Source organism: Dendrobates tinctorius, unplaced genomic scaffold (genome assembly GCF_039654945.1).
Source record: "Dendrobates tinctorius isolate UK_male_01 unplaced genomic scaffold, ASM3965494v1 ptg000159l, whole genome shotgun sequence".
Classification (NCBI taxonomy): Eukaryota; Metazoa; Chordata; class Amphibia; order Anura; family Dendrobatidae; genus Dendrobates; species Dendrobates tinctorius.
The window spans coordinates 15,404,924-15,421,476 of NW_027361826.1; the positions used below are offsets into that span (position 1 = coordinate 15,404,924).

At 49.3% G+C, this 16,553-nt stretch overlaps 1 protein-coding gene across 4 annotated transcripts in view; it reads right to left on the reverse strand.

Moving 5' to 3' along the window:
- Positions 1–16,553, reverse strand: part of CENPP (centromere protein P) — a 383,707-nt gene that overhangs the window by 366,112 nt on the left and 1,042 nt on the right. For all 4 annotated transcript variants that reach the window (XM_073549589.1, XM_073549588.1, XM_073549590.1 and 1 more), the window contains exon 2: positions 1,935–2,081. In XM_073549589.1, coding sequence (XP_073405690.1) covers positions 1,935–2,071 — 137 coding nt within the window. In that variant the 5' untranslated portion in view covers positions 2,072–2,081. The remainder of the gene's footprint in view (positions 1–1,934; positions 2,082–16,553) is intronic.

Sequence of the window (16,553 nt, forward strand, 5' to 3'; positions counted from 1 at the left end):
ACGTTGCCACATCACTGTGCCCACGACACGAAGCAAGGAAGATGACGACATCGCATGAAGATGGGAGGCGCTGGACTCGGACCTGCGACGCCCATCGGACTGGACCGCCCCAAGGTGAATATAATAAAACTTGTTTTTCTTCTCTTTCAGGATAGATCGGGGGGCTTATCTACAGCATTATAGAATGCTGTAGATAAGCCCCGAAAGGCAGTGGCCGCAGCTTATACCTGAAAAACGAGGTGACAGGTTCCCTTTAATAAACTCGGAATAAGCACAGTGATTGACAGCTAGCTCTGCACACACATGCTGCATGCAGCCTGGCAATCAAAGAACTGGAGAGTGAGTGCATTCACAGTGTATTGACTGGAAGCGAGCAGCTGCAGGGAGAACATACTGTACCTTCATTTTCTCCCTCTAGCTGCTGCTCAAATAAGTCAGAAAATCAGAATTTTATTTACTTGCAACACTATATCGGCAGGTAAATACTGTCTTGTAGAGGGGACAGGTTCCCTTTAAAAGCTTGAAAGCAAGAAAAACAAAACCTAATACTCAGGGTGGTTTCACATTAGCGCTTTTTAAGCGCACGCACGGCCGGGGGTAGCTCCGCCCCCGAGCCGGCTCTCTGCCCGGCGTGCACGCCCCTTGCTTGTAGCGCCGCCTCCTAGCGCACAGCGGCGCCTGCGATCGGCGCACCCTATCTTTAGCATAGGGTGCGCAGATCGTGCGCAGGCCGTGCGCTAGTTGCGCTTTGACCTGCGCTGCGCACTTTTGACGGTGCGCCGTGCGCGCCAAAATCCGAAAAGTTTGATTTTGGCGCGCACGGCGCACCGTCAAAGGTGCGCAGCGCAGGTCAAAGCGCAACTAGCGCACGGCCTGCGCACGATCTGCGCACCCTATGCTAAAGATAGGGTGCGCCGATCGCAGGCGCCGCTGTGCGCTAGGAGGCGGCGCTACAAGCAAGGGGCGGGCACGCCGGGCAGAGAGGCGGCTCGGGGGCGGAGCTACCCCCGGCCGTGCGTGCGCTTAAAAAGCGCTAATGTGAAACCACCCTAACAATGTATAAATCACAAAACTACCGGTCTAGGGTCCTGCTGGAGTGTGAAAAAATGTGCATGAAGTGAGGGATGGCCCTTGGACAGTAACTACCTACGGAATGCAGCACTTACTCTTCCCCAGATGAGTGTGGCTTGCATCCTGGTTGTCCGGTGCCGAGACAGTCTTTGTGGAGCTAGCGGTGCGCAGTGAGAGCGTCCTGCCGTTGCTATGCCTCCATTGGTGCTTGTAAAGATACAAAACAACATCGTGCTCTGGCAGGAAGCACCAGCGTGTAGTAGCGAGGTAAGAGTGGGGCAAGTAGCAGTAGCCACCTCGCTACTACACGTCGGCGCTTCCGGCAGGAGCACGCCGGTATTTTGTATCTTTGCAAGCACCAGGAGAAGCATAGCAGTGGGAGCAGGGCCGGACTGGCCATCTGGCAAATGCCAGAAGGGCCTGTCTGGTCGTGGGCCTCCTTGTCTGCTACATCGCTAACAGAATCGGTGTTCTCAAGACACCCATACTGTTGAGAATTGTGACGAAGCGCAAAGTCGCTGACTCGGTCACTTACCCCAGTAGGGTACGGGCATCATTAGAAATATTGGTCTTGTAGTAAATCTTGCTTTCCTCCATCCAAGATAATATTAGTAACATATCCCATATGGTCCTGGGGGAGGGGGACAGCATGGGCCTGTGTGATTTCAAATGCCAGGGCTGAATTTCAGTCCCAGTCCGCATCTGAATGGGAGGATGCCCCCACTGCGCACTGGTCGCTCTACGAAGACTGTCTCAGCACGGGATTGAGACAACATTGCACACAGAGCCTGTCAAACCACCAGCAGCTCCAGCCTGTGAGTGTGAGCGCCAGTGTGCTTCTTATCATTTTTAATAATACTAACAATGCCTTCCTGATGTTGGCACTGGACAGGAATACGATCTCTCTCCGATTTTCTTCATATTGTTCCTTCAGTTCTTGAATTTCTTGCTTGAGTGACAAAATAGCATCATCACACCTCTCAATTATATTTTTCTGCATCTTTAGTATGCTGCCAAAGAGAGACAAAAAAGATTAATGTGCTAAAAGTAAAAAAAAAAAAAAAAAAAATAAAGTAAAAATTAGGATTAAATAATACTGACAAGGAAGGTGAACTGTTGTCCCTTCAGGAACCGTATCTGCCCTATTAGGGTATATGGACCTCCCAGTGGAGGCGACCCTTTCACAACCCCTTCCATAGACAAGCATCCCCTCTGTGATGAAAGCAAGCTACACGTCTTACATGGACAGCAAACATCTGAACGGGCCAACAAGTAACGCTACATGTTCATGCAGGAGTCTCATCAGAGAATTATACCAGGGCACAATCAGCTCTTTGGTGGGGACTTGAGAGCTGGAAATGTGGCAGCTCATCAATAAAAAAGTCTGTCTGTAATGGGCTAGAAGAGGAAGCGTGCGCTCTCCCGACAGGTCTGTAAGGAAATATTTGCAATCTCCACTTGTAATCATTTTTTAACACATTTTTTTTTAACTCTGTGTGGTCTTGTTTCTCTGTTATCCCTCTTGGAAATTTATGAAAAAATTGACACTTGGATGTTACCACTCCTGTTATTCAATAGGGGGCATCCTTACAGAGAAGTAGACCATGAACAGCTATTGAGTGTCACTGTGTATGGACAATTACCAGATTTCGATAAAGAGTAATAAAGAAAACGTGCTCAAAATAGGGATTTTTGTGTACTCACCGTAAAATCCTTTTCTCTGAGCCAATCATTGGGGGACACAAAGACAGTGCGTGTTATCCTGCTGGCCACTAGGAGGACACTAAGTAAACCAGAAAAAAGTTAGCTCCTCCCCTGCAGTATACACCCTGTCACTGGCTGAGATTTCTCCAGTTTGGTGAAAAAAGCAGTAGGAGCATAAACAGTCAACAATAACCATAATTATGTCAAAACCTAAGAATGCTACAGTGAGCCAATAGGCTAAACAGGGTGGGTGCTGTGTCCCCCAATGATTGGCTCGGAGAAAAGGATTTTACGGTGAGTACACAAAAATCCCTATTTCTCCTATGCCTCATTGGGGGACACAGAGACAGTGGGACGTCCTAAAGCAGTCCCTGGGTGGGGAGCATACGTCTGCTAAAACCCCATGTACCACTGAATCAACACTGAGGTACTGCCGATTGCAGGCTGCGTCTGCCGAGAGCTGCATCCACAGAGGCCTGAGAATGAATTTGGTAATGTCTTGCAAAAGTATGCAGACTGGACCAAGTCGCAGCCTTGCAGACCTGTTCTGCCGACGCCTGGTGCCGAATGGCCCACGAGCCGCCCACTGAGTGGGTAGAGTGCGCCTTAGTCCCTGCTCAAACAGGCGCGTTCCTGACACAGTAGGATTCCTGAATCGCCAAGCGAATCCACCTGGATAGCATTGCTTTTGAAGCGGCTAGACCCTTCCTCTGCCCCTCTGGAAGCCTGAACAGGGCATCTGACTTGCGGAAGGGTGCCGTCCGCGAGATGTACCATCTCAGAGCCCTAACCACATCCAGGGTGTGGAGGGCCTTCTCAATGCAATGGACTGACGCCGGATAAATGGAAGGCAAAACAATTTCTTCATTCAGATGGAAAGAGGAGACGACCTTGGGCAGGAAGGACGGGGACGTCCTGAGAACTACCTTGTCCTGATGAAAATTCAGGAATGGAGAACGGCAGGACAGGGCTGCCAATTCCGAAACTTGTCTGATCGACGTAATTGCCACTAGAAAGACCACCTTCCTAGAGAGGACGGTCAGTGACACGTCCTGCAGCGGTTCGAAAGGAGCTTCCTGTAAGGCTCCGAGAACCAGGCTAAGGTCCCATGATTCCAATGGCCTTCTATAAGGAGGCGCCACATGGGAAACTCCCTGAATGAACGTCTTGACCTGAAGTTTGGTGGCAATTTTGCGTTGGAAAAGCACTGACAAGGCTGAAATTTGGCCCTTGAGCGAGCTAAGCACGAGACCTGATTTTAATCCGGATTGAAGGAATTCCAATATGGCCGGAATGGAAAACACAAGAGGGGATCGACCATGATCCTTGCACCACAAAAAGAAGGCTTTCCAGGTGCGGTGATAGATGCGCATGGGCACAGGCTTCCTAGCACTAATCATGGTGGAAATCACGTTGCGAGAGAACACAGCCTGCGCTAAAATCCAGGCTTCAACGGCCATGCCGTCAAAGACAGGGCCCCGGGGTTCTGGTGGTAAATCGGGCCCTGTGAGAGCAGATCCATGAAATCTGGAAGTCGCCAGGGGATGTCGGCTACTAGTTGTATTAGTTCTGCATACCGTGCTCGGCGCGGCCAATCTGGCGTGACTAGGATCACTGGTACTCCCTCCGCTCTGATCTTCTTGATGACCCTCGGAAGCAAGGGAAGAGAGGGAAGATGTACGGGAGCCGAAACTGGTGCAATGGCAGAACTAGTGTGTCCGCTGGATCGCGTGATCGGGCAATGAACCGAGGAACATTGTTGTTTAGTCCTGAGGCCATGAGATCCACATCCGGAGTCCCCCAACGATGACAAATCTGCTGAAAGACTTCCGGATGAAGAGACCACTCTCCCGAGGCAATGCCTTGGCGACAGAGAAAATCTGCCGCCTAATTTTCTATGCCCGGGATGTGGATTGCTGAGATGGGAGAATGGTTGGTGTCGGGCCAATGGAGGATGTGACTCACTTCGTGCATGGCCATCCTGCTCCGGGTACTTCCCTGGCAGTTGATATACGCTACAGCCGTGGCGTTGTCGGATTGAAACCTGATGGGGTGACCTGCGAGGAAATGGTGGAAACTCCGTAGAGCTAATCTGATCGCTCATATCTCCAAAATGTTGATGGGGAGACGTGACTCTCGGGTTGACCAACGACCCTGGACCGTGTGGTGATGAAAGACCGCACCCCAGCCAGACTTGTGTCGGAGGTTACTACCAACCTTCTTACTGGGAGAAAAGACCTCCCTTGATTCAGGGAGGACCTCAGTGTCTGACCCGCAGGGACAGAAGGATCCGACGGTCCAGGGAGAACGGGTTCTTGTCCCAAGCTAACAGCAACACATGTTATAAGGGATGGAGGTGGAACTGTGCAAATGGAACTGCTTCCATCGCTGCCACCATCTTTCCGAGAACTCTCATGCTGAAACGAATGGAGTGAGAAACCGATCGGGAAAGAGTCCGCGCTGCCTGTTGTAAGGCTTGGGTCTTTTCTGGAGGGAGAATGACAAACCCATGGGAAGTGTCCAAGATCATTCCTAAAAAGGAAATCTGCTGAGCCGGTTTTGGGAAAGACTTTTCGAAGTTTATCTTCCACCCCAGGCGAGAAAGTGTATTTACTGTTATATCCACGGATTCCTCGCAGGCTGGAAGGGACGGGCCCTTGATGAGCAGGTCGTCCAGATACAGTAACACCACCACTCCCCGCGAGAGGAGAATGGCCATGACAGCCGCCATGACCTTGGTAAAGACCCTGGGGGCAGTGGCGAGTCTGAAGGGCAAGGCAACGAACTGGAAGTGTTCCTCGTGAATTGCAAAATGCAGGAACTGCTGGTGTGACGGGCAGATCGGAATGTGAAGGTAAGCGTCCTTGATGTCGATGGATGCTAGGAACTCTCCTTTTTCCTTGGAAGCGACAACTGATCGGAGAGATTCCATTCGGAATCGCCTTACCTTGACAAACTGATTTAACAGTTTGAGATCCAGAATGGGTCGCATCGTCCCGTCCTTTTTTGTAACCACAAAAAGGTTTGAATAAAACACCCCTGAACCTCTCGTAATGAGGGACCGGAATTATGACTCCGTCCCTTAGGAGAGCCTGAACAGCCCGAAGGAAGGCTCTTGTCTTTTTCTTGGGGGGAGAGGAAAGGAAAAACAGAGTTGGAGGGGGAGAAGAAAATTCTATCTTGTATCCAGAGGACACCAGCTCCCTGACCCACTTGTCGTGGAAGACCGCGAGCCAAGTGTGGCTGAAGGAAAGTAGGCGACCGCCATCTTTGTCGGTATCTGCCGGATACTGCAACAAGTCATTGGGTAGATCAATGAGATCTGGCTCCCCTAGATCCAGAAGCCCTAGGCCTGGGTTTCCAAGAGCGGTCAGGTCTGTATGAGACCTGGGAACCTCTGTCTCTGCGCAGTGACCGACCTGATCCGGAAGAGAAGGTAGAGGAGCACCAACCGGAATTGTTGCGAAAAGATGGAAAACAAGGGTTGGGAAACAGCCTTTTGTTGGGGATGGAATTTACTTTTTTCCCTCGGTAGTATCAGAAATGGGCTGGTCCAGTTTCTCTCCAAAAAGACGACCCGTTTGAAAGGGGAGAGAAGTCCACGATCTTTTAGATGTGGCATCCGCCCGCCAGCCGCAATTGGCGGCATCAATAGAAGCGTCTACTACAAAGTCCGCTGCGTGAATTATCTGCCTGGCGACGGTGGTTGCCTTTCAGAGGAAGATTGGTGCCCTGGAAGGAAGTAATCAAGACTTCTGCCCAAGCGGCTATTGCCTTAGTGACCCAAATTGCAGCGAAAGATGGAAAAAGTGCTGTTCCTGAAGCTTAGAAAAACTGAACGGGTAAGGTAGTCATTTTGACGATCGGAGGGGTTCTGACTGAGGAACCCTCAGAAGCAGATAGGAGCGTTTTAGAAGCAAGACGTGATACAGGAGGGTCCACCGGAAGGGACTGTAACCAATCCTTCATCAGGTCTGGATCAAAAGGGTATTTAGCCTGAGTAGACTTTTTCCCTGTGAACTGCTTATGCGGACGATCCCTATGTTTCTGGACAATCTCCTTAAACATCGGATGGCTGGTAAATAACCTGCACACTTGCTTGGTTTTCTTAAATGAGATAGGGTGTGCTGGAGCGGGAATATTTTCCTTGTCCAACTTCAGAATATTGTTGACTGATTCTATAAGAGTATCAAGTGACTCTTGATCAGTTGGAGAATTCTGTGGGGCTAACATGTCAGATTCGAATTCAGAGTCGTGCTCGCTGTGAACCTCAGGAGAGGGAGAGCGAGAGACAGGAGTCGCCGATGCTGAGGCGCGAACGGGACTAGGGGACACGTCATGGGTCCGCTTTCTAGAGACCTGACCATCCCTTGAACGAGTATGGCCCCTGTTAGTGGACGGTTCCCGGCCGACGCCAGAGCCCTCCTTGGGAGGTAAGGATGTTTTCTGGCTTAAAGAGTCCTCCTGAAGGGAAAATATAGCCTGGGTCAGAGACTCCACCGACCGTGACAGGGACGCAGCCCACTCAGGGGTACTAAACGCAGGAAGCCCGTCAGCAGTGGCGGCGAGGGGCGTTGGAGCGCAGTCCATGCATAATGGATTACTCTGTGCACTGGGTAAGGCAGACTTGCAGGTGGTACACATGGTAAAAGACGCTGTGTGCTTCTTAGCAGCCCGTTTAGCCTCCTTAGATTGAGACATAACGCTCCTGAGAGGGTTAACGGCAGAGTCTGTCTGCAGCTGCAGGGAATGTGCCGGGAAGGGGTTAAGCTTCAATATGAGGGCAGATGCAGCTTACCCACTGTCCTGTGCTGTGTCCCCCGGGAGGAAAGCGGTGGCCCTGTGGTGTCACCCAGTATTCGGCTGTCCAGAGCAGGCATAGCGCTCCTGAAAGGGTTAACGGAAGCTGAGGTAAAAGACATGGCCCCCGAGATTAAAATTGCGCATCTCGTAAGTAATGAGAGGCTCCAAGAGGAGGCGGCGGCAGCGACGTTAGCGCAGGTGGCGCTATTCAAAGTGCGGCCTAGTAGACTAAATTTTTTGCCTACCCGTGCGCCGAGAGATTGGGGGGGGGGGCGCAATGGGGCGCCGGTGCACCGCCACTGACGCTAAGTCAGCGCTTCTCCCGAGGGCCAGGTCCCGACCCCATACCTCCACTCCAGTGCTCGGCAGGCTGCTGTCTGGGGCCATCCATGCAGGTCTCATCCTCCTGGCTGATGAAGCAGAGCTGGAGGAGTTCTTAAAGGGGTATGCTCAATCAATCCTCCCTATGACAGGGGGATGGAGAGCTAAAGGGCCGATTCAGGGCATCCGGAAGCGCTGTTCCAGTCTTCTCCATTGCACTCCATGCGCTTGCCCTCGTATATGTGGATTACCGGGACCGTAAGGATCATTGCCATCATCACCAGAGGAATCAGCCCCAATCGTCGCAGGAAAGTGTACGGGAAGGTACACTCCGTGTGCTTGCCTGTTGGTTCGGGGGAGAGCGGGCCGTAGAAAGGAACCATCGACCCTTCACTCCGTTAATTAAAAAATAAAAATTTACAGAAAAATTAAAAATAAAAACGGTGGGGTCTGAAACCAGATCCAAGTGCCTCCTATAGACACTAAGCAAAAACTGGAGAAATCTCAGCCAGCGAGAGGGTGTATACTGCAGGGGAAGAGCTAACTTTTTTTCTGGTTTACTTAGTGTCCTCCTAGTGGCCAGCAGCATAACATCCACTGTCTCTGTGTCCCCCAATGAGGCGTAGGAGAAAACAGTACCTTAATTGATAATAGGACGTTCGTTATCTGAATTTATTTTGAAGCTGATCCCTGTAGTTTTATCAACAGGAGATTATCACTAGAAGACTAGTAAACCTGCTACCGGCTAGTCCTCCATATTTATGAGCTTTGTATAACACTGTTCATAGGCAGAAAGCTGCCAATCAGTGGAGGGGGCAGGGTTATACAGAGCTCAGCATTCAGAAAACTGCTAGATCTGCAGCAGAGAAAAAAGGGATTTTATCAAAACTACAGCAAGCAGCTCAGTAAGTGACACATCGCTGGAGTCAGGGCGTCTGCTCCTACATGATGCTGCTCTAAGATAGGGGTAGAAAAAACATGGTGACAGATTCCCCTTAAAGTAACAATCCACCCATGTGCCATCTGTTTTCCTCCCGCTGTCTCATCCACTTGGATCGTATTCCGTTCCTCGGGTTTACAGGATGACTGCTGCTGTAGCAAAGGGAGGAGGTAAGGGAAGGGTTGTCTAGACTGACAACTGTACTCCCCATTCTACTGCAGCGCCCATCATATAAGCAGGAGGAATGGATCTAAGTAGCAGAGGCAGGAAAACATAAGACACCAGGTAGGATGACTACACATTTCAGACATTCATGGTATATCCACAGAATATGGCAGCAGGCACATGCTAAGCTATTCAGGACTCCTATAAATGTGACTAGAGAGAAAGACACATGGTCCAAACCACCTCTCCATGAACAGTGGTAAGGGACCAGAGCATTGTTCTTGAGAAAGGTGTAGACCTGCATCTTTCATCTAAAGGAAATTGAGACATCACTTGACTTTGCAATTTTAGAAATTCTGAATTGAATACAAAAATATTCAGAATTGAGGGTGAGTGCAAACGCCGCAGATTCACCTGCAGATTTTTCCACGCGGATTTGCAGGTAAAACCGCAGGTCAAGTGACCTGCGGTTTTCCTGCGGATTTGCCAGCTGTTTTCACCTGCGGATTGACACATGGACAATGGAACAGGCGTCAAACCGCTGCGGAATCCGCAGAAAGAATTGACATGCTGCGGATTTAAAACAGCAGCAAATCCGCACAGAAAAATCCGCAGCATGTGCACTGCGGATTTGAAATCCCATTGGCTAACATTGTACTGTACACTGTCTGCGGAACTGCTGCGGATCCGCAGGGCCAAATCCGCTGTGGATCCGCAGTGTGTGCACATAGCCTGAGAGTCCTCAGTGGTTGATACCTTTTAATGGCTAACTGAAAAGATGCTAACACATTGCAAGCTTTCGAGACTACTCAGGTCTCTTCATCAGGCATTGACTAATACAACATCTGAAGAGTCACATATTTATGCACAACACAGCACAGAAAAAATGCAATAGATAAGACAAATGACATGAAGCAGAACTATCACTATGGAAGAGGGAGAAACATAAATATTGGACCAGTTCATAGATAAGGAGTCTGGATGTTTTATTGTCCTCTGATTGGGGTCTCCTAATGTGTTGTGATGCCCCACAAGGTCTTAGGAGCAAATTCCTTAATTGATGTAAAAAGACATAAATCCATGCGACACATTCATTCCAGCATTGAGAGTGTAACAAGGTACAAAGATATACATCTTTCCTGTATTGAATTGGATACATTAATTTAACATTCGTTTCAGGAATTGTATTCAAGCCCTTTATCAGTGCAGTCAGTGATGCATTATAATATGTGGAGGACTATGACGTGCATTATACTATATGGAGGACTATGGCAGGGGTGGACATACAGCATGTGCAGCCGGTGCACCTGCACCGGGGGTGGAGGGGGGCCCCTGCAGGGTGGTTAATAATGAGGGCAATCTGGCCTGTTTATCCGACGCCGAGGGGACCCTAGCCAGATTGCCTTCAAGTGTGGCGGGCAGGGAGCGATCCTTGCAGCTCCGCTGCCTACAAGAGAAAATGGCAGCAGAGCGGAGCTGGAGCGATCTGCCCTGCTTCCTGCCCGCGCTTCCTGTCTCACACTGCAGTGTGGCTGGATGACATCATCATTCAGTGTGGCTGTGCCACAGAGAATCTGCCGGCGACAGTGATGCTGCGGGAGAGCATGCGGAGAGGTGAGTGGTGCTGCGAGTGTAGGCGTGTGTGTAGAAATGAGTGGCGGTGTGTGTGTGCGTAGAGCTGCTGGGGAACATGCATAGAGGTGAATGGTGCTGTGTGTGTCTAGGTGGAGGAGAGGGCAATGATGGGGGTGATGGGGGAGAAGGAAATGATGGGTGTGATGGAGAGGGCAATGATCACGGTGGTGGGGGAGAAGGCAATGATGGAGGTGGTGGGGCGGGCAATGACGAAGGTGGTGGGGCAGAAAGCAATGTTGGAGGTGGTGTGACAATAATGGGATGCGTGGGGAGGAGGACAATGAGGGATGTGGAGGACTGGGATAGGAGGAAGGGGGATTTATAATGGACTTAGGCACAAGGTGAGGTGGAGGAAGACGTTATTATCACTTATGTCTAACACAGTCCCTTAGTATATAGTGTACTCATTTATTATGTATAGCATAGTCCCTTAGTATATAGTGTACTTGCTTATTATGCATAGCGGCATCCCTCAGTATATTGTTTAGTCAATTTTTATGTATAACAGTCCCTTAGTATATAGTGTACTCACATATTATGTATAACAACATCCTTAGTTACATAGTTTCCTCTTTTATTATGTATAACACCGTCCCTTATTACGTACGTATCCTCTCTAGTTATATATTGTGCCGTCCCTTATTATACTGTATACCGTAATTTTTGGACTATAAAACATACTTTTTTCGTCCAAAAATGTGGAGGAAAATGGGGGGGTGCGTCTAATAGTCCAGATGTACTGGCTCTGGCTGTGGTGGGGAGGTGGGGGAGCGGCATCGACGGAGCAGCGGGTCACAGGAGGCTGGAGTCGGCGGCTGCGGTTAACTCCTATTCCCGCTGTTAAAGAGAAATGAATATTCACTGCATTCCATGCCCATGGGCGTGGAGGGCAATGAATATTCATTTCTCTTTAATAATAGTATCTTGGTATAACTGGCCCCCACCCCCATCCTGGTATGCATGGCCCCATCAGAAAACATTAAAAAAACCAAACCATTACACATACCTTCCTCCGCTCCCTCGCAGCATCCTGCTCCAGTGCCAGCAAATGCTTTATGCTTGTAAGCAGTGCATGGCAGTCATGCGCTCCTCACAAGCAGAGCACAGCTGCCGGAATACTCACAGGGACTGTTCATCGCAGAGAGCAGTGAGTATTCATTGCTCTTCAGTAACGCGCAGTGTCAGCCACCGGCGGTCACGTGTACCGATACTTACGAGAAATGAATATTCATTTCTCTTAAGTAGCGGCACATGTTACCATCGGCAGCAGCAGGAAGCCGATGACTGACACTGCGCGCTACTCTCTGCGCACACAGTCCCGGCGAGTATTCCAGCAGCTGTGCTCTGCTTGTGAGCAGCACATGACTTCCCTGCCATGAGCTGCTTACAAGCATAAATAAGCTGATGGCACTGAAGCAGAACGCTGCGAGCGAGCACCGGGTAGGTAAGTGTAATGATTTTTTTTTTAAAATATTTTCTGATGGGGCCATGCATACCAGGATGGGGGTGGGGCCATGCTAGGATGAGATGGGGGTCCTGCATTCCGAGATGGGGATGGGGCCATGCATACTAGTATAGGGATGAGGACGATCATTCCTGCCAGAATAGGGATGAGGGGGCCATGCATATCAGGGTAGGAATGAGGGGGCCATATGTATCAGGATAGGGATGAGGGGACCTTACATACCAGGATAGGGAATATTAAGTACAGAGTTGACCACATTTTTTGCTTCAATTTTTTTTCCTAGTTTCCACCTCTAAAACCTAGGTGTGTCTTATGGCCGGGGGGGGGGGGCTTATAGACCGAAAAATATGGTAGCTTCCTCTGCTGTTATGTACAGTGCTGTCTCTTAAATAGTGTATTCTTGTTATTTTTGTTATTCACAGCACCCTCTTTTATTACATAGTCCCCTCTCTTGTTAGATATAAAATGACTGCTGATGGAGGAGCCGGTGACCAGACGACCAGTCCATCAGGTCCTCCATTGGAAAAGAAGCTGTCCCATGCTCCATCAGCCATCATTGCATTATACAGCTAACAAGACAGGACGGTATGTAATAAAAAACAGGGCTCTATATAATCCAGTATGTAAGGGACGGTGCTGTACATAACAAGAGAGGGCACTGTGTAACAACGGATGGCAATATACATAATAAAGGAATCTATGTAATATACACTGCTCAAAAAAATAAAGGGAACACTAAAATAACACATCCTAGATATCTCTGAATGAAATATTCCAGTTGCAAATTTTTATTCATTGCATAGTGGAATGTGCTCAGAACAATAAAACATAATTATCAATGTAAATCAAAATGAATATCCCATGGAGGTCCGAATATGGAATGATAACTTAAAATCAAACGGGAAATTCAAATTACAGGCTGATCCAACTTCAGTGGAAATGTCTCATGACAAGGAAAAGATGCTCAGTAGTGTGTGTGGCCTCCACGTGCCTCTATGACCTCCCTACAACACCTGGGCATGCTCCTGATGAGGCGGCGGATGGTCTCCTGAGGGATCTCCTCCCACACCTGGACTAAAGCATCCGCCAACTCCTGGACAGTCTGTGGTGCAACGTGACTTTGGTTGATGGAGCAAGACATGATCTCCCAGATGTGCTCAATCGGATTCAGGTCTGGGGAACGGGCGGGCCAGTCCGTAGCTTCAAAGCCTTCATCTTGCAGGAACTGCTGACACACTCCAGCCACATGAGTTCTGGCCTTGTCCTGCATTAGGACGAACCCAGGGCCAACCGCACCAGCATATGGTCTCACAAGGGGTCTCAGGATCTCATCTCAGTACCTAATGGCAGTCAGGCTACCTCTGGCGAGCACATGGAGGGCTGTGCGGCCCTCCAAAGAAATGCCACCCCACACCATTACTGACCCATTGCCAAATCGTTCATGTTGAAGGATGTTGCAGGCAGCAGATCGCTCTCCACGGCGTCTCCAGACTCTGTCACGTCTGTCATATGTGCTCAGTGTGAACCTGCTTTCATCTGTGAAGAGCGCAGGGCGCCAGTGGTGAATTTGCCAATCCTGGTGTTCTGTGGCAAATGCCAAGCGTCCTGCACGGTATTGTGCTGTGAGCACAACCCCCATCTGTGGACATCGGACATTCAGACCATCCTCATGGAGTTGGTTTCTGTTTGTGCAGACCCATGCACATTTGTGGCCTGCTGGAGGTCATTTTGCAGGGCTCTGGCAGGGCTCCTCCTGTTCCTCCTTGCACAAAAGCGGAGGTAGCGGTCCTGCTGCTGGGTTGTTGCCCTCCTATGGCCCCCTCCACGTCTCCTGGTGTACTGGCCTGTCTCCTGGTAGTGGCCTCCAGCCTCTGGACACTATGTTGACAGACACAGCAAACCTTCTTGCCACAACTTGCACTGATGTGCCATCCTGGATGAGCTGCACTACCTGAGCCACTTGTGTGGGTTGTAGAGTCCATCTCATACTACCACGAGTGTGAAAGCACAACCAACATTCAAAAGTGACCAAAACATCAGCCAGAAAGCATTGGTACTGAGATGTGGTCTGTGGTCCCCACCTGCAGAACCACTTCTTTATTGAGTGTGTCTTGATAATTGCCAATAATTTCCATCTGTTGTCTATTCCATTTGCACAACAGCATGTGAAATTGATTGTCTATCAGTGTTGCTTCCTTAGTGGACAGTTTGATTTCACATAAGTTTGATTTACTTGGAATTATATTCTGTTGTTTAAGTGTTCCCTATTTTTGAGCAGTGTGTGCATATATATATATATTTATATGCAGCTATGTCACCATAAAAGGAGGGGGGCCCAGACACATTTTTTGCACAGGGGCCCCAAGCTGTCAGTGCCCGCCCAGTCACTATGGGATGCATTATACTATATGGAGGACTATGAGGTGCATTATACTATATGGAGGACTATGGGATGCATTATACTATGTGGAGGACTATGGGATGCATTATACTATGTGGGGTGCATTATACTATATGGAGGACTATGGGGTGCATTATACTTTATGTGGACTATGGGGTGTGAATTATACTATATGAAGGTCTATGGTGCACATTATACTATGTGGAGGACTATGGTATGTGCAGTATACTATATGGAGGACTATGGGATGCATCATTCTATATGGACTATGGGGTGTGCATTATACTATATGGAGGACTATGGGGATGAACTATACTATGTGGAGGACTATGAGGTGCGTTATATTATATGGAGGACTATGTGGTGCATTATACTATATGGAATACTATGGGATGCATTATACTATATGGACGACTATGGGGTATGCATTTTACTATATGGTTGACTATGGGCTGTGCATTATACTGTATGGACGACTATGGGTTGTGCATTTTACTACATGGAGAACTATGGGGTGCATTATACTTTATGGGGACTATGGGGTGTGAATTCTACTATATGGAGGTCTATGGTTCACATTATACTATATGGAGGACTATGGGGGTGTGCATTATACTATATGGAGGACTATGGGGTGTGCACAGCGTCGGACTGGAGTACCTTGCGCCCACCAGAGAAAATCACTCTTGGGGCTTACTATGTAGCTACATAGAAATAAATACAAGACCACTAATTGTGTGGTAATATCAGGGTATAATACAAGGTAGCAGGGGTTGGGGTAGAATCATAGCGGGGTAGCCCCCTCATAGAATATAATGTAGCCCCCTCATAGAATATAAAGCAGCACCCCACAAAATATAATGCAACCCCTTCATAAGGTATAACGCAGTCCCCACCATAGAATATAATGTAGCACCCTCATAAGGTATAATGCAGCCCCTCTCATATAGTATAATGCAGCCCCACCACAGAATATAATGCAGCCCCCCCATAGAGTATACTGTAGCCCCCTCATAGGGCATAATGCTGCCCCCCTCATATAGTATGATGTAGCCCCCCAGAATATAATGTAGTCCCCTGAGAGAATAATGCAGCCCCGCCACAGAAAGTAATGCAGCCCCCTCATAGAGTATACTGTAGCCCCCAGAATATAATGTAGTCCCCTCATAAAGAATAATGCAGCTCCTTCCCCTCCACCCTCATCATTGTCCTCATCACCACCTCCATCATTGCCTTCCCCCTACCACCCCTATCACTGTCCATTCCACCACCTCAATCATTGCCTCCTCCCCCACCACCATCACTGTCCATTTCTCACCTCCATCATGGCCTCCCCCACCACCAATGCCCATCACCTCCATCATTGCCTCCCGCCACCACCATCATTGCCCATCACCTCCATCATTGCCTCCCCCACCACCATCATTGCCCATCACCTCCATCATTGCCTCCCCCCACCAACAACATTGCCCATCACCTCCATCATTGCCTCCCCCACCATCATCATTGCCTCCCCCCACCACCATCATTGCCCATCACATCCATCATTGCCTCTCCCCACCACCATCATTGTCCATCATTGCCCATCACTGCCTCCCCCCCACCATTATTGCCTCCCTCCACCAACATTGCCTCCCCCACCTCCCCATAGGGGCGTGGGAAAGCATGAATATTCATTTTGCTTTAGCAGTGGGGACAGGATTCTGTCTCCAGCTGCTGCTACGCTGGCACAGGGCACACCCCCCTTGACTCAGGAGCCCCATAGCCACTGGAGCAGTGGGGGCCCTAGGCAGCTGTTGGCCAGTATGCCAGCTGGTGTCAGTGCCTGGGCCCACCGGAGAATGCAGACCCTGGGTGTGCATTATACTATATGGAGGACTATGGGGTGCATTATACTATATGGAGGACTATGGGGTGCATTATACTATATGGAGGACCATGGGGTGCATTATACTATATGGAGGACCATGGGGTGCATTATACTATATGGAGGACCATGGGGTGCATTATACTATATGGAGGACCATGGGGTGCATTATACTAAAAGA